The 26,054-nt window shown below is 37.7% G+C and overlaps 1 protein-coding gene and 1 long non-coding RNA gene across 4 annotated transcripts in view; one reads left to right on the forward strand and one right to left on the reverse strand.

Moving 5' to 3' along the window:
* SMYD3 (SET and MYND domain containing 3) overlaps positions 1 to 26,054 on the reverse strand; it is a 386,727-nt gene that overhangs the window by 353,524 nt on the left and 7,149 nt on the right. Inside the window, exon 1 of one of the 3 annotated variants that reach the window (XM_033056657.2) lies at positions 13,988 to 14,046. The exons of the other annotated variants lie outside the window; for them this stretch is intronic. Coding sequence (XP_032912548.1) covers positions 13,988 to 14,022 — 35 coding nt within the window. The 5' untranslated portion in view covers positions 14,023 to 14,046. Of the gene's footprint in view, positions 1 to 13,987; positions 14,047 to 26,054 lie in introns of those variants that run through there. 3 annotated transcript variants of the gene reach the window in all.
* Positions 14,278 to 24,082, forward strand: LOC116994744. Its single transcript, XR_004417563.1, has 3 exons — positions 14,278 to 14,543; positions 15,213 to 15,297; positions 23,909 to 24,082. It is a non-coding gene; the product is annotated as an uncharacterized LOC116994744 (long non-coding RNA).

A 26,054-nucleotide genomic window follows, 5' to 3' on the forward strand; every position in this document is an offset into this window, starting at 1 on the left:
AAGGAGATGACAAACTTAGAAGAGATTTGGTACACTTACTCAATGTCATATTTTTTAGCCCAGGTGTTTATGAGGCTATTTTTGAAATTAGTTTTATTGTTTGACTTAATTTTTTAGGGGTACTATGCTTTCAAAGCACTTGCTTTTTCAGGCTTAGGATGGTGTTCTGAGCAGTGGCATGAGGCACAGCGTAGGTCTTTAACTATCTAGTGGTGGCTTTTACTATGGTCAGCATGTAGTGCTTGCCTTGGCATGTCTGTAGTCAATCTGCCAGGCTTTTTTACACTTATATTTGGACCCCATACCTGAGGGGTTCTACCTGCTTGGCTTGCTTGATGGCAGTATACATTTTATAGTCATGGATAACCTGAGAAATATTGTTTATGGTTAGATCGACCCCTCAGTTTTGTCCCCACTTATAGGTGGCATTTTTGTTTTGATGACTTGAGGTGTCATGGGCTTATCAAGCTAGGAACAACTTTTTCTTGAGTTGCTAATTTAAGTTTATTTTTGACGCCTGTATTTGTGCAGTTTGATTTATTTGCTTGCTGTTTCGGTGCTCCTCATTAGCTCTGCTTTCAGGGATATGGGTATTTACATGACAAACTTTTACAGGCAGTTTCTTTACTTGAGTGGCAAAATTTTTTTATGAGTTAGCAGTCTAGACCAACTTTTTTTAAATATTGCTAGCTAGCTTTTCTTTATTTTTCCAGCTAACTTTACTGGCTACTAACTTTATTGGCTACTATCCACGAGTTGGTGTAAAGGTACAGCTTTGGCTACTTTTTTTTTCAGCAATGTCCAGGCCCAGCTGAACAGCTTTGAGTTCAGGAAGTTGACTTGATTTACTTTATTTTTTGGTAGCTTGTGCAACTTGTTGTGTGGGGCTTTATATGGCTGTTTTCTATTTCCAGTTTATTTTCACAATGTGACAGAAACTGTCTTTGGAAAGAGGGTAGCGTGTTTCTTCTGCTGGCAGTTGGTTGTATGGTGGGGCTTCTTTAGCTTGGGTTACTTGTTTTTGCTTTTTTTTTTTTTTTTTGTCAGCGAGACTAAAATTTTCACTTTCAGGCTAATTTGTGATTATTTTTAAAATTTTAGGGCAATTTAATTTTTTAATGTGGGCACGCTGCGTGATGAGGGCAATCCACTTGCTCCATGTGGCAGTGGTGGCGTGGTGGGTAGAGGGAATGTCACTTTGAACATTTACTTTAGCACTAGTAGTCGAGTGAGGGTGCTAAGAGGAGTTGTGTTTTTGCGCTAATTACTTCTGAGAAGGCTTGAACTTTTTTATAGGTGGTCAAGATTTTTTTTTCTGTTGGAGTGTAGTTGGCTTTGGACCTTCTGTAACTTTGATTCTAAAATTTTAATGGCTGACCTTGAGTTTTACTAGGCACGTTCCGCTAAAGGCTCCAGGACAGACCATGGTTTCCAGCAGTTGACATCATTCGTTTTGCTACTTTACTCTCAGGAACTGGATTTCTTGGGCAGGTTCTTTGACTTTGCTTTTTTTGATGGCAAAACCAGCTTTCAGAAGAATCTGGATGATTTTGGGTTTTGTTTTTTAAATACTTTTGCTGCCATGTTTTCTTACACAATGATATTATTGATGTACTGCAAATGTTCTGGAGTTTCACTGTTTTCTAGCGCAGTTTGGATTAGTTCATGGTAGATGGTGGGGCTGTTGGTTCCAGGTGTACTGCACGCCCCTCCAGGTGAAAACAAACTGAGGCCTGCACTCTGCTGCTAGAGGAATGGAGAAAAAGGCATTGGTAATGTCAATGGTGGCACACCACTTTGCTGCCTTGGACTCCAGCTCATACTGGAGTTCCAGCATGTCCGGCACAGCAGCGCTCAGTGGTGGAGTCGCTTCATTCAGTGCACGATAGTCCACAGTCAATTCTTTTTTATTAGACTTGCATACAGACCAAATGGGGCTGTTGAAGGGTGAGTGGGTTTTGCTGACTATTTTTTGGCTTTTCAGTTTATGTATTTTGTGAATGGGGATTATGGCATTTTGATTTGTCCAGTACTGCTGGCGGTGCACTGTCGAGGTGGTAATTGGCACTTGCATTTTTATCTTGAAGAGTTTTACTACAGATGGGTATCTGACACTCTAGGCAAGGTGCTTAATTGTTTAATGTCTTTTGCCTCTACAGCAGTTATTTTAAAAACTTACTTGAGATTTTTTGGCTCTTTGAAATAATTATTTCAGAGGAGTCTATGCCCAAAATGCGTGGCGTTTCTAGGCCAGTCATAATAGGATGTTTTTTCCACTCATTTCCAGTCAGGCTTACTTTAGCTTTTATTGAAGTAAAATCTTGTGATCTTTCTGCCACACTAGCAATAGAAATAGGTTTTGTCCCCACATGTTTAGATGGGATTAGTGTGCACTGTGAACTAGTGTCGACTAAGGCTTTATATTTTTGTGGTTTAGATGGGCCAGCCAACAAACTCATACAGTCTAAAGAGTATGATTTTCCCCAGCCTCTACCTGGCTAGAGGTAGAGTTTTTTTAGGCTTGGTTATTCTTCTTTCCCTGGGTATATGTCTTGGAGGTTTTGTTAAGGGCATCAGACATCATTATTATACTTGGTATAGTTATCATTATCATTATTATACTTGGTAGTTTGGCTACGGGCTACTGGTGCTGCTTCCTTTTTGGTGGAACTTTTTTCATTTTGCTGTTTTGTAATTTAAGCACCTGTTTTACTAGAGCAACAGTAGATTTTTCATCCTACTTTCTTATGTTTTTTTCAGAATTACACAGGAAAGACTACAGCTCAGCTCATCAGAAGGGTTTTCTACTGCCCTACAGTATTCCTCTTGGTGATATCCAGGAGACACTGACACTCAAATTGCCACCTGGGATCCAAGGACAAGTATAGAGAATAAAGAGTGAGCAGAGAGGGATGGAGCAGATGCCTCTTTGTGAGAGTTACTGGAAGAGATCATTATTTAGCATCAATAAGCATAGTTCATACATACACCACCTGAAAATCCAGTTCTTTCAAAAACTGTCTGAAGACTCTAAAGGAGCACTATCAAATATACATTACACATTTTAACAGTCTCTTTCCTGTTACTACAAAAGGAAAAGAAAAAAAACAAACAAACAAAAAAAAAAATCACAAAAAACCAAACCCAAATAAACTAGTGCCAAAAAAATCAAAAGAAAAAGCAGAAGAAAAAGATTACTTTATATATTGGCGCATGTAAGAATTTTATTGTTGGGGACAAATGGATAGAAAAAGCAGTGAATAAAAGTAAAATTAAATCTCACTATTAAAAAAGAAAAATCAATATACATATTCAATAAAAATAAATAAGTATCTATAAATAGTAGAAGTTACTTTTTTTTTTTTAACTCCTGTAATCAGGAAGCTTACTATATTTAGGATAAAAACTCAAAGTGCTTGCTATCACCTATTCATTCAATAACTACAGAAGTACTGTTAAAAAAATAAAGTGGTTCTTTGTCTGGTGAAACAATTTAGCAAATCCATCTGAAACAGGATGGGACATCCACACACAAAAACTTTTTAAGTTTGTGACAGAGATTCCTCCATTCATCATTCCAAAAAAGGAAAAGAAAGGTTATACAGATTAATAGATTTGGACTACCCATTACTGACTTTGATATTCCACTACACACACAACACCCTCCAATCATCACTGATCTCTTGGAAAACTTGTATGAATCCATGGTTTTTCCATGCTTAAGATACAAAATTATGAACACAAGCTATAATTATACAAATCTTTACTACAAGACATAACTTTAGGACAGTATCTACTCACAGTAACAAGAAGAGGACAACCATATCCTTAACTGTAGATGTTCAAATATCAGTGATGGCTTAAATACAGGATGCAAGCTCAAAGCCTACATTCTCACATTGCAGATTACCTTTTCTGATACAATATTTGCAATTATGAAAGCTTTCTCCAAATTCTCCTCTGTCCCTCACTTTGTGGGGGCTGACGGGGAATTTTTATTTTCTGCCCTGCAGCTGGTCACTTGTAGATTCAACTGAACCTCTAAACAAACAGGTATCAATGAATTTCACTCACTTCAGTGTTTTGAGTCCTATGCAACTGATTATTTTCCACAATACAGGAAGAGGCAATGAATCACTGTCATCAATTCTTGAAAACTTTCAAGTACTGTAGCATCAATTCTGAACTCACATTACAAGAGGAATTTAACTTTTATTTGTTTAGAGAGCAACCAAATAGAGAATGAAATAGAAAACAAGGTAAAAGCATCAAGCAAATGCAAGGAATAAGGAGGCAGACAAGAAAACCATGCAACTTTAAAAAACCCAAGTTCAAAAGAGCCCAGGGCAGCGATTTAGAGGAAGAGCCACAGATGTTGATCACCCACCCTGGCAGCAGACCAGCAATTGCAGAGAAAGGCAATGGTGGCCAGACTCAGAACAACGCCACCTTCAGCCCTCTGCCTTTCCACCACTGTTTAGTGAGCAAATACCACAAGAAATGCACACAGCTGCACAGGTGGACACATGACCCTGCTTTCCAAGGACATGCTGCCTCTCCCTCTTCCATGGGTGCACTCCAAATTTCTCCTGCAACCAATCATTGCTGCCACAAACTCCTCTTATGTGCTGGAGGCTCCAATGAGCTCAAACACCAACAGTATCACCAAGCCCTGTCAGTGGCACTGGCATTACATGTTAGGCAGCTCGTCTACATTTAGTGTTACACAGGGAACTGCTTTAAAGAAAGACGAATGTAGCTAACCTGTGAAGGTTGGATACTTACTGGAAAATGAACTCTAGAATAAACACAAGTGGGAGCAGTAAGGCAGACTCACAGATAGGTTTTTCAGACATTTAATCTCAGCTCCACTTGTGTGCTACCCCATGATGTACTTCAATAAAATTGGGCAAGAAAATCTTTCAGCAAAATAACAGTTGAGCTGTGTTTGCATGCCCCACAGGAGTCACACAAAGACTGATGCTCTCACTAATGTATATAAATGACTGCCTGAAGGTTGCACAGATGCTCCACTATGCATCTGCACAGATGATGTGGTCATTTTGAAAAGCCTTTTCCCAATCTGTTACAGAATACCTGTTTCTAACTTCCTGACTTGGGGAATAAGCTTCAGCATCAAATGGCTCAGTGATAATTGCCTCATGTTCAATCTGTTACGAATATAATGCATGATACTCCTGCCTCACTTTGAGGAAAGGTTGCACATAAAGCAGAACTCACAGTAGCATTTAGGTAGATGATAAACATGGCAATTTAGTACACTTTGGAGTCTGCACTTTAGTTCCTCCACACAAGTCATGCAGCTTTTAAAACCTGATAAATTTTCTCCTATTACATAGCTCCAACCATACTGCCTGTGAGCACTAATTACAGACTAATCAATGGTAGCCCATACTCCTTCCTAAATGGTTTACAAAAAATGAATAATAAAAGTCTATTGCAAATGGAAACAAATTACCTTATTACCATAGATTCTGCATTCACAATCAACCGTTTGCTATCAATGATAACAAGAATTACTCCACAGTAAAATTTCTTTGCTCTCTCTGGTCAAGTAAAGAGAAAACTGAGTATTTACTGCTTATGTATGGAAGGTTGAATGCAAGAGTTCTCAAAGACAACCTTAATCTAGCAGCAAGATGATTACTCACAAGAAAAAAAAAAATAAAGAGAATGAATTTAAGATCACAAGAACAGAGAATTGTGGCACATAGCACTGCTGTTTTCACATCATTCTATTTGCATCCAATGATTTACAATAACTGAGGAACCAAAATGCCCCTATAACAGACAAAGCTGCAATAATAGAGATTAATTAATTTCACACAGTTACACTACACCTTATCTAAATTTTCAGATACTCTGCCACTCTTACCTTAAAATTTGGATAAAAAGAAAAAAACATGTCTTAAAAAAATCCTGGTATCTATAAACATAACTTTTACTGCTGCCTACACTGCTCATCTCAAGGGTGTGATTGTTACCATGTCTGAAAATACCACCTACATAGCACTGGGTATGTAAAAGCTTTCTGAAAGGTGCCATGAAATGGGATGTTCCACAGTGCAAAGGAGACTGATGTGAAGGGCACCAGCTTGCACAGAGGGCACAGATGAGACCTAAGGGCACCACCAGAAAAAGAGGATGGGCACACAGAGAGAGAAAGGGAGGGGAGCAGCACCCTCCTGGCGCAGCAAAGCACTCCAGCCCTTCTGTGGCTGCCCAGTGAACAAACAAATTGGTTTCAGGCAGAAGCACTGACCTTCACCCCTGTGGTTTTGAAATGGTGTTTGGCTTTTTGTTGTGTCCACAATTCCAACATCTTTGCCCTCTGTCTATGTGCCCACACACACCTCGGTGTTTGCAAGCAAGGTCCTCCTCACAGGGCAGGATTCAGAAGTGCTGCTCCCAGGTGGGAGAATTATGGTTCAGGTGCCTTAACTGTGAAACAGGTTGTCCTGACAGCCTGTTTTTATTCTGCAGAGGTTTGGTTTCACTCTGAATACCTTTTTATTCTTTTTTTAAAAGTATAGCTTTCTTCAAATGTATATGTAGATTTGGATTTCACAGAAAGCTGACGATGAGTCAACAGCTGCAGGTGATAAAAGCCCATACTTCTGTCAGAAGAAAAAATGTTGATAACTTGACTATTTTGTGGAAGATAGGAATGATTTGCAACTAAACTGAATCCATAATTAAGAATTCAGCTGCTGTGAAAGAACTGTATCAAAATAATTACATTCCTACTCTCCAAAAAGAAGGAAAATTATTATTTAAACATATATCCAGACATGGATCTGACTAAAGTTACTTTGTCTTGCTGAATACTTTTTAATATTCAAATACTGAAATACTGAAATCTCTCAAATATCTACCATTTAACTACACTTGGCCAGAAGCACTTTATATATGTAAAAGCTATGAAACAATTTAAAAGGCAATCTGTTAAAGTTTCCATTGAAAATGGTGCACAGCTTCTAGTTTTCCTGCCTGTTTCCCTATCTGAACATGAGACAGACAATATCATATTGGTTCAAAACACAAACACTGAATGAGACGACACATTATTATACCACTTGAAAATGCAGAGTGAAAAGGTTCAACAAGATTTGTACTGTATATAACAAAAGCTATGTTATATGCTATTTTTGCTGCAATGATTATTACTACAGTAATGTTCTCACCATGAAAGAAGTATAATTAGTAAACATTAATTGCAGACATAAACAGCTAAGGCAAATGGCCCTAAAATAAATCACCAATTATTTTTAACCATTTTAAAAAAATACGAGATACGACTTTAAGGGATATGCCTGTTAATTATAACCTGCATTTATTTCTTCCTTTATTTAGCAAAAATGAATCAGCCATAGGGTAATTTTTGTCCAAAAATAAACACACACACAGACATCAATATGTGCAGTAAGTTTATTCTTTCACCTTTTTTTTTTAGGGGCCACGTAGCAGCAGCCCAACTAACCAATTAAAACAAAGATTTAAAATGGGAGTTGGCAAACCCATAATTCTTAGGTTTTATAAAGCAGTGATAGTATCAAGAAAAAACCCATTAAGCATGAATTAAACCCAAGAAGGCAAAAGTAAAGTCTCTGATAATTGATACCTAAGCACTGCTTTGGGAGAATTACCTGTGAACTTAAAATCACCTTGAAGCTTATAAATGTCTTGTAAGATTGTTTGTATTATCAAACCTATCTAATAAGGGCAAAGTGCATGGTGACCGCTGTCAAATTAATTGTTCAATCAAGAATCAGTAAGTAAAAGGCATTAGCTCTGTTATGCCCCATTGCATAAAGTTACATCTTTGGTAACTGCCCCGTGGGAGTTTATGGATCCTACATGACCCCTGTCGAAACTCAATTGACTTCTTCCCTGCAAATTCTATTAGACTTGGTCCCTGCATCACTACCCACAATAATCAAGAGCAGAGAGACTGATTTATGTATAAGCATTTTGTTTTAGTCAACAGAATATAAAATAGATGAGGTTAAAAGATGGCGGTTTAAAAAAAAAATAGTCAAGTGCATCCCATTTTGTATGGCAAAAAACAGATATTTTAAATCTTTAGTTTAAAAACTAGAAAAGCTTCAGGGGGAAAAGGAGGGGAAAAGAAAAATAATTTAGTCTAAATATTGGTCCTTCAAAAAGTACCATAATTGACAAAAAAAATCATAAACTACTAATATAGCATGCAAATGTAAGTGCTCTGAAGTTTCCTTAATGCAAGAAGCATTACTCTTATAGATTTTAAAACTTACTAGTAGGAGCAAAAGTGGAAAATTTATTGAGAAAGCATATGCTATTTATTAGCAATTTTAAAGATCTGGGTTAACCCTTTTTCAGGGCTTGGAAACCTCAAAAAAAAGAGCACATAATACTTCATTTTCCTAAAATTATTCACTTTCCTCTGCTATAAATATTTAGCACTGTTCAACTCCTCAGCTCAGCCTATATTTTTAAGACAGTAAAACAGACCAACAATAAAATCTTCATAACACCGAACACTGGTACGACAAAGGCACTAATAGAACTTCAAGTATTTCTTTTTCATTATTTTCATTTTACTCCTGAATTTCTACAGTTTAAACCATCCTATAAAGAAGGATCCAAGTAGCTTTACATATGGAAGCTGCCCTCATCATTATGAAAGTTCTAATAAAATCTTCTGAAAATAATTATCATATGAGGAGAAGTACATACTTCGAGGTTATGATGAAGGTTACGGAAGTTAGGAAGGAACCTTTTTCAGGAATGTTTACACATATGGAAAACAAAAGGGCAATATAACACAAAAAGCAAGAAACAAGCAGACTACATCAAAACCAAAAACATTTAACCACTGCTAGTTTAAATGCACTTTGGAAGCAATTTTAAACCATGCAAAGATAGTCAGATTTCAAAGAGTAAGATAATTTAAACATTTGAACAAGATATCAACATAAAAGCTCTGGAAGAGTTAAGCAGCCAATGTAGAAAGTGAAGGGAAAGATTTGAACAGTCCCAGTCACAGGAATTATGTACCTACAATGCAGAGATTAGAAAACCTGCAAATACAGCAGAACTGATACTGAGAGCAGAGCCTTGCATAGGCCGACTTCACCATCCTAACAGCAGAACCCCTCTGCTGGTTTGTTTTAAATGGATAAAACCTTCCATGTTAGCTACATCCTAATTTTAACCAGAGAGCAACCAATATCTCCCTGAGATTACAGAAAAATCCACACAGCTCAATAACCATATACAGTAATTTCACGACTACAAGGCACACCATTTTGACTAAAATTTTGGTCCGAACCTGGAAGTGCGCCTTATACTCTGGAGCACCTTATATATGGACAAAGTTCGGAAATTTGCCAACTTGGAAGTGTGAGCTGCGAGTCGCTACAAAGAAACAAACCACAAACACTGACAAAATGTCTTGGGTTACAATACAGGATGTGACCAAAGTTTCTATTCTATCACTATCTGTTGTGACCAGGTGGGGCAGTGATCCTTATCTCCGTGGGAGATATTCTGCCAATGGGCCATCCATTGAAACCAGTCAGGGCATTGTTCTTTATCTTTTCACAACCCATCCTTCCTCCAGGGAGTCATTTTCTGATAATGGTAATTGAGTCCCACTGTGGGACTGATAAAATTACTTCATCCGATTGAGAGTTGCTCCAGAGCCGTCTTTCTTACCTAGATAAAAACTGAAATTCTAGGACACCGAGTAGCCCTTTCTCTATGGACTCTAGAAAAAAACCGAGATTTCTCCACATCACCACTCGACCTCTGGAAGGAAACTGCACCTTCTACAAGACCACTGCTTCAACTAAACCACATCTGTCACTGCAAGCCATTATTTAATCAAACTGCTACCAACACCCTGCCTGACGGGGTGTCAGGTTGTACTCTGACTTTGTCAGGGTTTGGAGTTTGTTTCTTTGTAGTACTGTATTTCTATTTTAATTTCCCTGGAAAAGAACTGTTATTCCTAATTCCCATATTTTTGCCTGAAAGCCCCTTGATTTCAAAATCACAATAATTTGGAAGGAGGGGGTTTACATTCTCCATTTCAAAGAGAAGCTCCTGCCTTTCTCAGCAAACACCTGTCCTCCAAACTAAGACACAAAGTCAGAGCACCAGCTGACATCCCATCAGGGTGACACCCATAAGTCAGGGTGTTGGTAGCAGTCCCATTCAATGGTGGCTGCAGTCCTCCTGCAGTGACAGATGTGGTTCAGTTGAAGCAGTGGTCTTGTAGAAGGGCGCAGCCTCCCTCTCAAGGTCCAGTGATGATATGGAAAAATAGTCTGGTTTTCCTCTGGAGTCCAGGGAAAAGAGGGCGACTTGGTGTCCCAGAATTTCAGTTTTTATCTAGGTAGGAAAGGCTGGGCTCTCCCCACTGTCTGGAACAACTCTCAATGGGATAAAGTAATTTTATCAGTCACACAGTGGGACTCAATGGGTCATTAGCAGAAGATAACTCTCTGGAGGAAGGATGGGGGATGCAAAGATAAAGAGCAATGCCCTGCCTGGTTTCAATGGATGGCCCATTAGCAGAGTATCTCCCACGGAGATAAGGATCACTGCCCCACCTGGTCAGAACAGATAGTGATAGAATAGAAACTTTGGTCACATCCTGTATTGTAATTCAAGACAGCATGGATGGCGTGATTGCTACTAATTCATTACTTTGTTGCGTGCAGGTCCTCACTGCAAAAAAAAAGTGCACCTTATTGTCCAGTGTGCCTTATATATGGACAAAGTTCGAAAATTTGCCAACTCCTGGAGGTGCACTTTATAATCTGGTGTGCCTTATAGTCGTGAAATTAATGTAATTATTTTTACTGCCATAATCCTGACCACTAGAAGTACAGATACATCTCTCAATCAGGTTTTTTTCACTGTAGCTTCATAAATCCAGGACATGTCTGTCTAAATCAAATTGATCTAAAATTTGGACAAAAGACAGGAAAAGTTAAATTCAGATAAATACATACTGGTTGCCAAAAAGCCACATATTTACAGCAAGTTTCTCTTTAAGAACAAATCCTACAGTTTTTTAGCCAAAATGTGCAATACCTATATGACCATAAGCTCCCCTCAACATCCTCCAATGGTGTACAGGTATTTAAATGCCAAAAAAATTATCTTGGATGTGACCAGATCAGTTGGTAACCATTCCTACATACATAGAAAGTATTGTTCTTGAAATACTTTTTTGCACAACAAACTCCTCTGCCCTGTCTCCCTCTCACATCTCGCCCCTCCATCTCAGCAAACTGCAGCACACACGGTCCATTACACTGCTGGCTGGCATGCTGTGCCACCCCAGTCAAACTAAAGCACACACATCCCTCCAGGCAAACTTCTCCGCTTAATGTTCCATCTCAGCTATTTCAAATTTTGTATCGCACAGCTCTGCAAAACCTTGAGCAGAGGGGCTTAGCGCACCCTGAGCCTGATGGAATTCACCTTCACATGATGTCATTGTATTTCCTTCTACAAAATTAATTAACAAAGTAAGCCATATTCTAACAACAAAAATAGCTAGGGAAAAAAAACCCTTTCAAAGTCTAAATAAAAGAATTAAGGCCCTAAGTAAGGAGGGATTTACTAAAGCCCCTACAACTGCATGAATTTCAATTCATGTAAGGTACAGTTACTGAGACCAACTGGGAGTAAGATCAAAACAGTAACAGTAGAAAACAACTTGTATATTTGCATATCTTCAAATTCTTTTAAATATCATGAATGGATCATTCTTTAAAAATACCTGCAACAGATATCTGCACAAATTAAAAACAAACAATAATTACAACTTTGATTCTCATTTTAAATTTGCCTCATGAAGAATATTTATTAATTGCACTTATACTGCTAACAAGCTTCTGCCACACAAAGTATTTAATACTCATGCAAAATTTACTACTTTCATCAAAATAAAAAATAAAATACACGTCCTAAAAATACACTAAAGCCATATGACAAAAACTATACAGTATTTGCAAAAATTAAAAACTTTAAAAGAATAAATACTTCAGAGAGCCTATGAATCTTGGAATTTTATCCATTTATTTGGAAGAGCTAACACAATGATGGCAGCAGTTGTGGAATGCCTAGAATGTCAAAATTTCCCATTTATAGTCACTATTGCATTTTCCATACTCCATAGACTGATTACAAGTTTAAATCTGCTTTCTAAGGGAAAAAATCCTGCTTCAGTGAAAGAATGACCACATCAAAACCAATCATGATGTTCTCACAAAGACAGTTTTCTTAATGAAAGAAATTAAGAAGACTATTTAATCTGAATAAATTTATTGCCCAAGACTAAACATATTACCCAGGATTAATGTACTTAACTTGAAACAGAATTATCCTTTTTTTCCTACTATTATAAGTACACTCTTGAAAATGTCTTCATTTTGTAATCACAGATGAATTCTCACAGATGACTTCTCACAGACAGTCTCAAGTCTGGGGTTTTTTTATGCAGTACTGTATTCAAAATATCAGTTGCACAACAAAAGAAATTCTAATACTTGGACACCAGTTTTCTCTGGCGAACTAAAGCTGCCCTTTCTAAACCAGGAAATACTTGTGGGACTCCAAACCTTGTTGGCCACCATTTAGTGCTGTAAGGGCCACCGATACCCAGCCTGGTGATTAGCACCACAGAGGTTGCATCACTTGTGTGAGCACTTGACAAATAACTTGGCATCCAAGGGATGAAAACCCTACAATTTAACAATTAGAAGAAAATCTCCTAGCAGCACCAAAAGACTACTTAGGACTTTAAAAGAAATGTTATTCCTAGCATAGTATGCAATTTCAGTCAGTCTACACGAGTTGAAATTTGAGTTTTATTCTACCGAAACTATTTCACCCTTTATCTTTTGGAAGCAAACCAATCCAGTTTCCATACCTTAGGCATAGAGCTAAAGTTTATTTCTATCAGTTATATTCATTAGTTTCCCAAATATTCTGAATTTTGAACAAATCTGAAAATGCACACAGATATTTGTATGCATTTTAAAGTTACTGGTTTTGCTCAGAAGTAGAGTTCTAACAAATACCTAACTCAACAAAGGTAACAGAGTTTGAAACCCAGCATTACTTTTCACTATTTCTCACGTAAACCCCATACCAAAGAGTAACTGGAAACCATAGTCCAGATACTTGTCAGTACTTTGTGCCCTGCAGAGCACCCAAAAGCCAGGTTAAGTGCTGTCCTGCTGGCGCCCAGTGAACAGCACAGTCGCACTGCTGACCTCTTATTAAAACAACATCCTGCTGCCTTCTCCCAAGGAAGCCCTTAATCATTCATAACAGGTACACACGAAACAAAGAGCTCACTTCTCATGGGGTTTGAAGAAATCAAAATTGTCTCCTCTAATGGGACCATTCCCATCGTTCAGATCAGCACACTGCATGTGATGGACTATGAATACAGATGACTTGCTGCTACAAACACATCTTGGAGTACTCCTCATAATCTTTGAATAAATTTGCATTTATTGTCATTGATTTGGATTGGTCTGTATGAGAGGACAACCACAGCATCAGCTTAGATAATAATTCTAGTATATCTAAAATCAGACATGCATGAACTACCACAAAAATTCATGTAAAAAATTACCATTAAAATTCATAACTGACTCTTGGGAAAATGGGATCTATGCAACATCAGAAACAGCTAAGGAAGTTGTAAAATAAATACAATTTAACAAACAGACCCAGGACAATTTGCATATGATGAGGCCCAGATCCAGCATCTAAAGGAAGTAAACTCCAATGTTCATATACTAATTAAGAAGAAACAAAGCACAGTTTGCTCTGTTTCTTTTTTAGTATTAGCAAGACAAAGTTTCAAATAAAAGGGGAAAGCTTGAGGCTTTTAACCACATTGCACCTGATGGGAACAGGCAAAAGAATGAGCGAGCCATCAATCTTACCCTACCTTGGGCCATTGCCAGGCTGCAAAGTCCTAGCCATGATGCATACACCCAGTTCTTTAGCTCCACTTAGTTCCAACAAAACACGGTTTCTTAGACCTCCCTGCAATCATTTCCTCTGTGTCATTTCTGCAACAATCTACTGCAATGCATTTTTTCCCAGTGTTACTCTTGAAAGCTCGCTGAAATTTCCTATTATTTCAGGATACTCCGTCCAGGCTGCAGAGGGGAAGGTCTGGTATGCAGAGTCTACCTTTACTTTCATCAAGTGCTCTAAGGCATGAACATTTCTGGATGCAATTACAGGCAACTGGAAATCGGTGCAGTGAGCCAAGACAGATGCAATGTTCACACTGTTCTGAAAGACAAGCAGCAGAATAAGATTTCCCCTGTCAATCCTGAAATAACACAGCATAGTGGAATGGCACATGGCTGAAGGGTACACTGCAGTCCTGCTACTTCCAATCAAGATATTAGTGGGGTGGGAAGAGAGGTTTGTGCACCTTTAAGGCACACCAGTAAAGGATGCAGGAAATAAAAGGATGCTTAGTACAGGAGGAGGTAAGTAACATATTCTGCATGTTTGGTTCTATTTTGTGTAAAGTATTGGGGTTTTTTTTAAATAGCATGTAATCTGGGGTGCCACTAGGCATCATGTAAGAGGGGACATTATGACAGCTCCAGATGAGGTAACATCCAATTGTTTACTAAATTTGGTCTATTCTCTCAATAAACAAAGAACAAGTTTAACTATCCTCTGCAGAGGCAACAGCAGCAGTACCCATCATGTGGTTCCCCTCAGCTTTTAGTTCTTGAAGTAACTCTTCTGGGTCTCCTGTACTCCACAAACCTTTCCTTAAAATGCCAGGCACATTCTCTTTTAAAAACATATTTTATTTAGCTCACAAACACAATTGCTCTTGCCTTATTTTAAGCTAGGTTCCCCTACACCTCCAGAATGAAACCAATTACAGCTGAAAAACACTTCCCCACTTTATAATTTACTTGTCAGCAAAAGATGTACTTCACCAGAATTGTTACCTTTTTATTTGTTTTTTCACAGAGTAGGATGCTACTTGTTACCACAGAACAGCTGAAGAATATATGATGTTATTTCATGATGCAAACTAGTCTAAGGAAAATAGTTCTGAATTGCAGAGTTAAAGCTAAATAAAAGTTCTGCCCTTCTCTATGGCATACTGAGGTGGTTGGTTGTTTTTTTTCTGGTAGGTATATATGACAACCATGAAGAAAGAACATCTTCTAACTAGAACTGGCACTGAATTTTACATCTGAAAAACACTTCTGACAGAAGGTAAGACAAAACTCCTGAAACATTCAACTCCCTTAAAATCCATACACACATAAGAGATCTGTGAGCAGAAAGAAAAACAGCTGGCAAAGTCTTTTTTTATCAAATCAATCTTTCCTCACTCAAGTGTATCACATGATCATGTAACTATTCCACTCTACTCTGTATGCTTTAAATTAATTCTGAGCCACCAAAACCATTTCACAGAAAATTCTATGACCAACGAAGTGATCGCATAGAGACAAATAATGTGAAACATACCGAGTTATTCACAGCAACCACAGCTGATATACAGAGATTTTGTACACAGTCTGTTACAACATGCAAGACTATAATATCACCTAATTTTTATTTAATAAAGTCCAAAATTTGGGTTTTTTTCTAGCCACAGTTTACTTGTTATTTATTTCACAGAGTGATAGAGTATGTAAATTTTATATCCTATATCATATATTCCAAAGCAGGAAGGGTTTTAAGTTGAATCTGCACACCTTTTTCAGAGCCTAACTCATCCTTCATAATTACACTTCTTTGTAGTGATTTTGTTTCTCATTAGCAAATTCATTTCTTTGCTGGCAGAGTAATCAACAAATGCACCTAGCATCATAGCCAGACCAAAGAAATATTTATTTCTCAGGTAGGTACAGAGCTTTAGATGATAGTTCTTATCTACAGTAGTTTTAAACACCTCAGCATAAGAGACTCCCAGTTTAAGAGCATCTTGTAGTCACAGAGTGGCTCATAGTCATTGTTCACATTTTGCTCAACAGTTCCCAATAACACAGATCTATCACTGGAAGATAAATTTTCATTTCAGTGTTGACCATATTTCCTCGTTCACCAGAAAGATAACTCTGAGCAGTGAGGGTATGTTTACATCTGGGAGAGAACCTGCAGATTAAAGGCAGTGTGGCTGAACACAAGGAACTGATCCCATCTTATTTTCTAAGTGTGACTGGTACCCTCCTCATCGGATTGTTTTCGAAGTTCTTATCCTTTCCCAGTGGTGTTGGGTTTTTAAGTGAGCCTGCAGAGCTAAACTCCAGAACAATGTCAGCCATGCAGTATTATAGGATGGGATCAACTATGAGCAATGAGCCAAGATACTTAAGTACAACTGCATCAATAGCAACAAAGACAATTTATCAAAATCTTCACTTGCTATTAGAAAGGAAAAAAAAAACAGGGGCACATCTGAAGATATAAATCATCTCTTCTATTACTGAAAACTTCTCAGCATTAGGATAGTTAATATACCAACATTCAGAGAAACTGTCTAATATCTTTTGGTAGTAAAAGGGATCCACATTTTGTATCAAAAATATTATATGGAATACTTCACAAAAGCAGGATGGAAAGAAACCCTAACTAAAATATCTTCATGTACACAAATCAGGCTTTAAAATTCAAACTTGATTTTCTAAGCAAAATGCAAATCCACAGTCCAAGTTTTTATCAGAAGTAACTCTAGCAGATTACATGTTTAAACATCCTACAGTCATGAAAAATCCAGCAGGCTTACTTTTAGGTCTTTTGCAAATAAGAGGGGAAGAACTTAAGAGGGAAAATAAAAATGTTGAAGGGCTGAAATAAAAAAGCCACTCCAAAATATATCAAGATCTAAGGGATTTATTTTTCTTGTGCCAGGCATGTGAAATGCACATTTCACTAGTACTGTAACAGATGTTCTGAGTTCTCATGTATTCTTGAAGTATAATTTTTCCAATCCGTTGCAGCACCTTACAGAAATGAAATAGCAACAGTAAGCATTCTTTTCCTGAAACTTGAGTTCAAATACTGATTAGGTCAGAAATGAAGTGAAATGGCTCAATCCCATCTCCTGTACCTTATGTCCAATGTCTAATCCCTTCAACAGGAGTAGACACACCCAAACACCTCCTAAGGTCAGACCTTGTGTTCACAGAGAATAGAAAGCTACAAACCTAATTCTTCCTGGGAAATCTGACTGCAAAAATATCTTTAACATAGAGCATAATTTCAGATTAGCTGAAGCACATGGAAGGCATCAACCAAAATTAGTGTTGAAAAACACCAGCTCCTAATCTGAGGGAAAGAGATACACAGGTGTACTTTGGCTACCTAGAAAACAAAACCAAAGTATCATCAAGCTGCAGTTAAAATTTGGTGGGTTTCACCTGCTTTTCTTGCTATTGGCCATTTTGCAAGTGGGTAGACAAGTTTCACTTGTCTTTTCTCCTTTTTTTTAATAATTTTAAACTTATCTACATAGATAAATTCAACATCTGTCAAGAAAGATGAAGTTGTCTAAGTCTTACAGCCTAACTAAACCCTGTTTCTGTGTCTGGCACCGATTTTTTTTTTATGATCATCTTTTCAGTGAAACTGAGCATGCAATTAAAAAACCTAAACATACTACTAAGACTTTAGACAAATTTGCTATTCTAATGTTGAGTATTTAAAGTGAGTTTAGGAAGAATGTTAGTCAAATGCAACTTTAAATTGTTGATTAGGTTTAAAAAAAAAAAAAAGCAAAGGAGAATATTGCTTTTGCATGGCATAGAAAAGCAATTCAACTCTGGGTATTTTTGTATTTTTTGGTTTAGGCTAGGGGCTTTTTTCTACAATTAAGGTTATTGTAAATTATTCTCCAGGCATATTTTTAAGTCCCAGTCATGTCCATTCACTTCTTCAAACTATATTGAACCTCTTGAATGTTCACTCCCTGGGCTGCTACTACCTGTGTTCACCAGAAACAGCTTCTCTTCACAACAACATCCTGGAAAAAATCTTCATCTTATTGTGAAACAGCTTTGTTTACACAACAAACCAGGACACATCTGCCCTCACTTTGGAAACATCTTGGCTGTGGAGGCCCCAAGAAAAAACAAGCCACAGAGGACCTTGGTCATTGGTGAAACCCCAACAGCTGAATTCATGTGGTGAAAAGAAAGCACAGTTCCTGAAGACAGGGCCAGGCTCTGCTTGGAGTAGGTAATCCAGAAATAACGTGGAGCACCCCAACCTCCACACCCAGCAGCACCTCTCACAGTATGACCTAAATATCATTTTGGGAGGTGTTGGGAAGGATAAGGAAGGTCTCACAGATATGTAAGCATAACAGAAAGATCTTTGAATGTAGAATCTGAAGAAGGAATAGAAATGATAGCAAGTTTTGACATAGAAAAGAAGAATTGCTAAGCCAGTCTTACTGGATCACTAAGAAGCCAAAGGGTTAAAATGAGTTGGAAGGAATTTTTATGACTCAGAGCAAAGGATAAATCCACCTCAAACAAAAAAATGTTTTTACCAAGTAAAAAGATTTTCACAAGCAACAAAAATGCCATGCTACAAGTAGAAAGAAAGGTCTTAAAATTTTCCACTTCAAGAAAACTGAAAAACAACTCCTAGGTTAAACTGTAACATACTAACTTTTTGTGATTGGAAAATAGTAACATGAATACAGTAATTTTAGTAGTTATGATAGGCTATAGGTAATAGTAAAAGTACTGATTGGTTGTCATAAATTAAAATGCTCTACAATGAAAAATATGTAATGCATTGTAACCAGAACGAGAGTTGGCTTCAGAGGAGACTACAGCTGATGCTGACCACTGTGGGCTTGGCTCTTGTTACTCACAACCCGTGAATTGCTGTATCATCTGGATACAATAAACAGCATTTAAAGAGCCACCTAGAGTCCTGCATCCCTCGTTTCAGCTCTTACAGGGGGGTTTAAAGCAAAGCACAAGGATGCTGCTGCACTGGCATCCCCCAACCCCACAGCATAATTAGGCAGTTTACAGTATTTCACCATGATGAGAAGGGACATTTGCTTCCAAGTCTGCTGCTGAAACAGGCTAAGGAACTAGACTGAGTAATTGGAAAATATCGCTCGCTGTGGACAGTTCTACAGGAACTACAGTCACGCTGTGTTGATGCTGTACACATTCCAGAGTCGATTTCCTGTCAGGGAGGCTTTGTCAACACATAATTATGCAACAGATCAAAAACTAGTACAAAGCAAGAACAGAGTCCAAAGGTTTTTAATGTTTTTCCAGTAACTGCTATGACATTTTTAAAATTCATTTTTATTTAAAGGGTTCCTCCAAAAGCCTGATATTGAAGCCAATACTGTACAAAGTTTTGTGGTAAACCTCATTAAGTAACAGGTCTATTTGATGTCCTACCACCACCATATCACCTTGCACAGTGCCAGCAGTAACTGCATTGCTTTAGTAGAAACTCACTTCCTCAAATGCACACCATATTTATTTGCTAAATATAACCTCAGTAACTTTAAAATAAAAATCAAGAAGAAAGAGTTATGGATTTTTGTAATTAATCTAAAATTGACTGGAAAATAACTTTGCAAACTAAGAACTAAATTTTTAAAGACTGTTCAAACATCATTTTTTATTTTTTTCAGCTATAAGTTAAGAGAACATAATTCTCTCAATAAAAGTAACCCAGAATTTTTTACTGCATAACAAGCATACATATGCATAAAAAGAAAATACACCCGAACAAAAAAAAAATGCACTTTTGGAAGTTAATTCCAGGAGTCATACAAGCTGAACAAAATTTAAACCTTTTTCTGTCTTTATTCTAATAGGAGACAACTGCAAGGGTGAGTCTAGAGATTTGATTCTTCTTTATTGTGAACTCACATCCCCAACAGCAGTAAACAAGAGATACACATGTCAAGGACAGACTTTATTTCATAGCTACAAGCCTAGGAAAAACTGGAGGTCATTCATTTTCATCAGTCAGAATGAATACTAAGGACTCACCATAAGATAAATACAAAACACCTGCTTTACTAAAAGCTACTATGAGTTTGTGGGAAAATTGGAGGCATTTCAAAGCTAAGAAAAGTTTTGCTCACAGAATGGGGTAGGATGGCAGGGGAGGAGAAGGTTTCTGTTGTGTAGTCCTGGGAGAAAGCACAGCCTGGAATGACATTCTTAAACCTACAACCACTGATTAAACATTGTCTTAAGGCAAAAATTCTACACAATGAGCTTAAGCATGCATTACGGTTTGCAGCTAAGTTATTATCTGCAATAAACTGATAACCATTCATTAACTTCTGAGCATAAGAGACAACTGGCAAGCTATTTCATGCCTCAAAGAATTTACAACAAAAGGGAGGCAAACACACAGTGCAGGTGACTTTGTACTGGGAAAATAAAACGAATATTTAAAAATGCCATTACCTTCCAGCTATAAAATTGATCGACATGGAGATGTTCCAACAAATGTAGTGTTTAAAACTGATTCTGAATCCATATGTGGTATAAGCAGAAAAGTAAGCATAGTCTTTCAATTAATAACAAACAGCTATTAGTAAAGCACTTTTTGGTGAAAATTAATTTTAATATTAAGGCCTATTTGAACAAGTGCCAAATATGTGCTTCACAAGCAACCCTAACTTCAAGGGTCACAAAATAATATGTGTACTAACACATACAGCCTGTAAGACTCCATGGGGGGAGGTTAAAAAGAAGATATGAAAATGAAAAATTAATAAGTCTACAGCACAGTAGTTCTGAACAGACATATTCCCAAAGTCACAACTTCCAAGCAATCTCTAAGGACAATATCTTTGGCACCATAATAATTTCTGATGCGTCTGGGAGTTGTGTAAATTATTTCATCTGCCTCAAAGCAGATTAGAGGAAGGGAAGCTGCAGCAGTGACCAGAGCCCTATGTCAGCTCCCCACAAGAAAAAGCCAAACATTGCTGTATTCTGTGCACACCAAACACTGACATTGCTGAGAGCTACTTGTTCAAAGACAAAATGTGTCCTTTAATAATTCAATTTCCCCAAGACTCAGGAACAAGATAAGAGGCTAAAACCAACTTTGGAACAGGATATTCACAGCTGCAGGTAGCATTCACATGCATTGGTACAGACAGTGACACCTTATGTGATTTTCTGCCACCAGGCAGCATAACCACCCCAAAGCCACGATGCAAACAGCCCCAGGCTCTGCAGCTACATGCCTCACATTGGTGCTTTCATCTCACAGCCTCCGTGGTCAAATACAAAGGCACAACTTTTGACTGCCCAGCTCAAAATCCAGTTCCCTCCACACCAGCTTGCCAGTTCGCCAGTTCATAGAGATCTTTCCAATTAAAAAAAAAAAAAAAAATCTTGTCTATTTAAACCATTTCTACCCTCTCCGTAAGATGCTTTACAATTTCTGGAAATTCAAATTTTGTACAGAAATTATGAATCTCTTCCCAGTCCCGCATTTTCCTTGCCATTTTTTAAAATGCTCCCACGAGTCACACAGAGGGTAATAGCCATGTAACTTTCCAGGGAAAACTAAGACTTCAGGTCTCACCTTTCCAAATCTCTGAGATTTTTACACAAAAATTGGAATGCATTTTTCATAGCTTTTCATACCATAAATGCATGGTTAACTTCAGCTTCCATCTGCTAAATTTTTTCATTGGTTTGATAATTGATTTATACCACAATATCATCCATAGCAGACAAGTACTTTAAACAACTGTCATGTTCTTCCCTTATGGTCAGTTTTCCCAGAAATATTTAATATCCCTTCTGCTATGAGCAGCTCTCCAGGTTATGTCTCCTGAGTCCATTTCAAGTAAACAATTTTTCACACCAACGTTTTCTTTAGTCTGTTGTAATTCACTTGCCTCTTACTGTTCTATCTATGGTATCAGTTAAGCTGCATTTCTTTCCACACTGGTTTTTTTGCCAAGGACAAGCAAGTTTCACAGCTTTTGAAATTGAAAGGAATAATCATAACATCCAGCAAATTGCATGGGCCATAAAGTTCTGCATGGCAAAGCTCTTAGCTCTGGCACAATTAGGATGTATTCACCAATTTCAAAAAGCCATGTTAATTCCAAGTGTACATATAAACCTGTTGGTGTTGGACTGTTTCCTAGTGGTACCATTAAATTTATAGCAGATATGCTCTCTGCTGCCTATAATCACTTTTTAAGACTTTTCAAGTGGTTTAAGGTCAAATATTGCCCTTAAGGTAACATACAAACATATAATTTAAATATTTTTATTTTATACTATCAACAACTTCTAAATATATGAGTGAATGCAATAAACACCAAACCTCTCTCAAACAGGTAATCTAGGAAAGATCTTAAATTTAACAGACAAAAGAAGGGCTCTAATCCTCCAATTATGTATCTGAACTACAAGGTTATCCTTCATCCGTTGTGCTCCTCATACATGCATTAGAATATACAAATCAACTGACAATATCTTTAGTTTCATACACGAGCAAGGCATTTAAAAAAAGAGGTGAGTACAGTCATTCTTTGATTTTATTAACCCCTGCCTCTCCCAAGCTGTGTTCCAAGACTGTCCATGGAGGAGAAAGGGAAAAAATGACAACCAGTCCTTACAAGTGGGTTGTGAACACAAGTAATGTGACATGTAATGTTGCAAAGGGAGCTTCTAAAAATGTGGTGAAAAGCACCAGAAAGTGGAAAATGCTCCCTGAAATACCAAATAAAACAAACACTATCAAAATAAAAATCCAGTAACTTCATAATGAAAAATTAGTTAAATATAGAAATTGGCATACATATACCAAATTCCACACATTCATTTATTTTTTTATCCTAAACTCCATAAGAGGCATTACCTCAGCACTAATGAATCCAACCTGTGTCATATTTCATACACATGCAACAGGATTCTCCTGTCAGTACACTTTTCAGTAGAAAGGTGAATCCCATGCCAAATTCTCACAAAGTCTTTAGAGAGGTCTAATTCTTTTGCCTACAATGCTCAGCAAGTCTTCTCTCCTTACGGAATTTCATTTAAAACTGAATTTACGTAGTTTTGACTTATCAGAACACAGCATATCAGAATAAAGCAGCAATCACATAAAACAGCCAGTGCAACTCAATCAGAACAACTGCCAAAGCAGCAAAGGCTATTAATTGGCAGCAAAACCCACATACAAGCAATACACAGACTGACTAGGTGTCTAATAAAATACTAGGTATCCACTGGAAGTGGCAAGATTAACTTCTTTCAGAAACTGGGTTGCTAACTAACAGACTCTGTAACTTTCCTGCTATTTTCATACCTACCACTCTTTTTAGTGCTCATCAGCACAATTCATCTACTTTCTTACCCACAGAAGGGGACATTTAACAGTAAGAGATACTTACTTATGTAAGTACAATGTGCTTATTTTGTGGAACAAAACCAAAACTAAAACAAACAAAAAGAAGACACAACATAATACTGCAAATGATCTTACTGATGATAAAATACATTTCATAGCTATATCTGTTTTATACTTGATATTATACATACCTTATGTGGATTACTGCATAGTCTCTTTTTCCTGAGGCAAAGGAAAAAGATAAATCAATCATCACATGTTTTGTTTCAAACAGTATTTCAAGAAATTGTTTCCATCGTTATTCCATCTGTTATGCAGGAATATCAACTACTACAGCTGTTTTAATATGACAAGTGGATAAAATTCATAAATAGCTGACTAGCCAATCTCATTTGCTAAACCAACATAGATGTTTATGACCATAAATCTCTGAAGTGGTTTTCTATGCCACTTCATTTTTTCTTTCAAATCGTTCAATCTGTTTTTGCTTTTTCAGAAATCTGGACTAAGATACTTTCAACAGCTGGAGGACTTGGAGTCAATACACCACAGAAATCAAAGCCAGCTACACAAAGTACAAACCCACACTAACATTTAAGCATTCACTCAATGCTTAAAATATGTGTATCCAGAGTTTGATCAAAAAAACCTTAACTTTTTTTCCAAAGGAAATTAAACTGTAATGTACTAGTCTGGCAAACACTCTCTCATCCCATACAATAATCAACAAAGATTTCAAACACAATGATCTGCAAAGTGGAATTTATTTCTCACATACAAGGTGCATAGAAATGGAGGAGAGAAAACTTATGAGATATACTTTTATACACAGCAAGTCTTGCTTAGTATGGCACTTATCTCAGAAGGAGTAGCAGGCTCTGTTTCTGTGATGGAAAACAGCAGTCAGGCCACAGAAAGAAGAGGTGTAATAGTTTATCTTACCAGGGAGGAGTAGTACTTAACACAACAGGAAGGGAAAAAAAAACACTAAGACAGTGCTCCAATTTGAACCTTTATGTTAAAGTGAGCTGCTTTCAAGCTCTTCTTGACTAATAAATAAAAGCAAGTTTCTGCCTGAGAAGCACAAAATACACTGAACAAGTATTTTACCCTAAGAAACACAGACAGTTTATTTCATGCTCAGTATATCCTGAGACAAATCCCTCCTCCCTGAGGACCATGGTTCACCAAACATCTCAACTTCTTTCTCCCTATTCTACTATGCTCGTTCCCACTACCAAGAATGCCATCACCAAAGAAGTCTTTCTTTTCAGGTCACCAGTGAACACTCCCAGCAGTTGAATGAGACATTTGAATTAGCTTGCATGAATGAGATATTTGGGTGAACTGTAAGAAGGGGTTTACAATTGACAAGACTGTTTTCATTTCCTCTTTTTACTTAGAGATTACCTTTTACTCCTTTTCTGCACTTCCACAGCTTCTGGGATTCTCACTCCTAATCACACCCTCGTAAGTAGTGCTCAACACACTTGCTGGCTTTTTCTGCTTTGAATGCTTAAACCTGATGGCACAGGCAGCACACAAACACTACGTGAACAGCTAGAGCAAGCCCACCCTGAGTGAAGCCAAAATTGTGTTTCCTACCTATTGACTGTAGGATGAGGAACTCAGAGGCCAAGAAGATACTTCAAAAAAATACCTAGTCTTTAATTTAACTTAATCTTGAACAATGAAATTAATAGCAAAGCAAGCCCTGAGCTGAAGGCAGCTAGCAGTTATGATGATAAACGGGAAAGCTAAATATTGCACGAATAGGAGATTGCAGCTTGAGTTAGCATTAGGAATTACTGGTGTTCAACCAATTGTGCCACTTGACAACAACCCTACAGTTATCACAATACCTTTGGGAATGATTCAAAAGTTTCACTTGGCCTCCAAATAAAATCTCCCAGTCAGCCGTAGAGGCGCTGTGAGAATTGTGATTTCTGGAATTAAGCACATATCCCAAAATGAGTAAAATTAGTTTCAAAAATGAAGTCAGAAAGATTGATAAACTCCCACAGAAGCAAAACTTCGGTCAAAGAGAAAGTATTTTCTTTGTGGTAAGAAACAACTGCAAATGTCTGCAGTGTTTCTTCTGCTAAAGAAGCTAGGATATGCTCTGAGGAAGTAAAATATGACTGAAACATGCCTTGGTAAAGAAGTGAGGGTGCAGTCTCACGGTCCAGGACTAGGCTGGACTACGAGGCAGAAAAAACTGTTCTCAACACTAATGTGCAGTCAATCTGCACACCTGAAAGCCCTACTTCTCCAAAAGACATCCATCCATCCAGCTCTGACATTCCTCTAGCTGTCCTTCTTAGAGTTTCCTCTCTAGCTACAGCACACTAAAGGCCAGCTACTACCAGACAGCACAGCCCTGACCATCAGGCTCTGACTCCCTTTCAATGGCCACTTCAGCTCTGTTCCCCCAGCAATAAGCTGATTCAAGGGCACTGAGACTTTTCTATTTTGGTGAAGTATGTTTTCTGCCAGTTTCTCTCTCTGCAGCAGTGTATCACAGGTCATATGAGCAGCAAAGTGCCAAATGAGGAGCAGAAGGTGCATGCAGGAAGGAGAGCAAGGACTCAGGAGAGCAGTAAGAATGCCTGCCTTTCAGCAGCTCCCAGCCAGCACATCAG

This window comes from Catharus ustulatus, chromosome 3 (genome assembly GCF_009819885.2).
Source record: "Catharus ustulatus isolate bCatUst1 chromosome 3, bCatUst1.pri.v2, whole genome shotgun sequence".
In the NCBI taxonomy this organism is placed as follows: domain Eukaryota; kingdom Metazoa; phylum Chordata; class Aves; order Passeriformes; family Turdidae; genus Catharus; species Catharus ustulatus.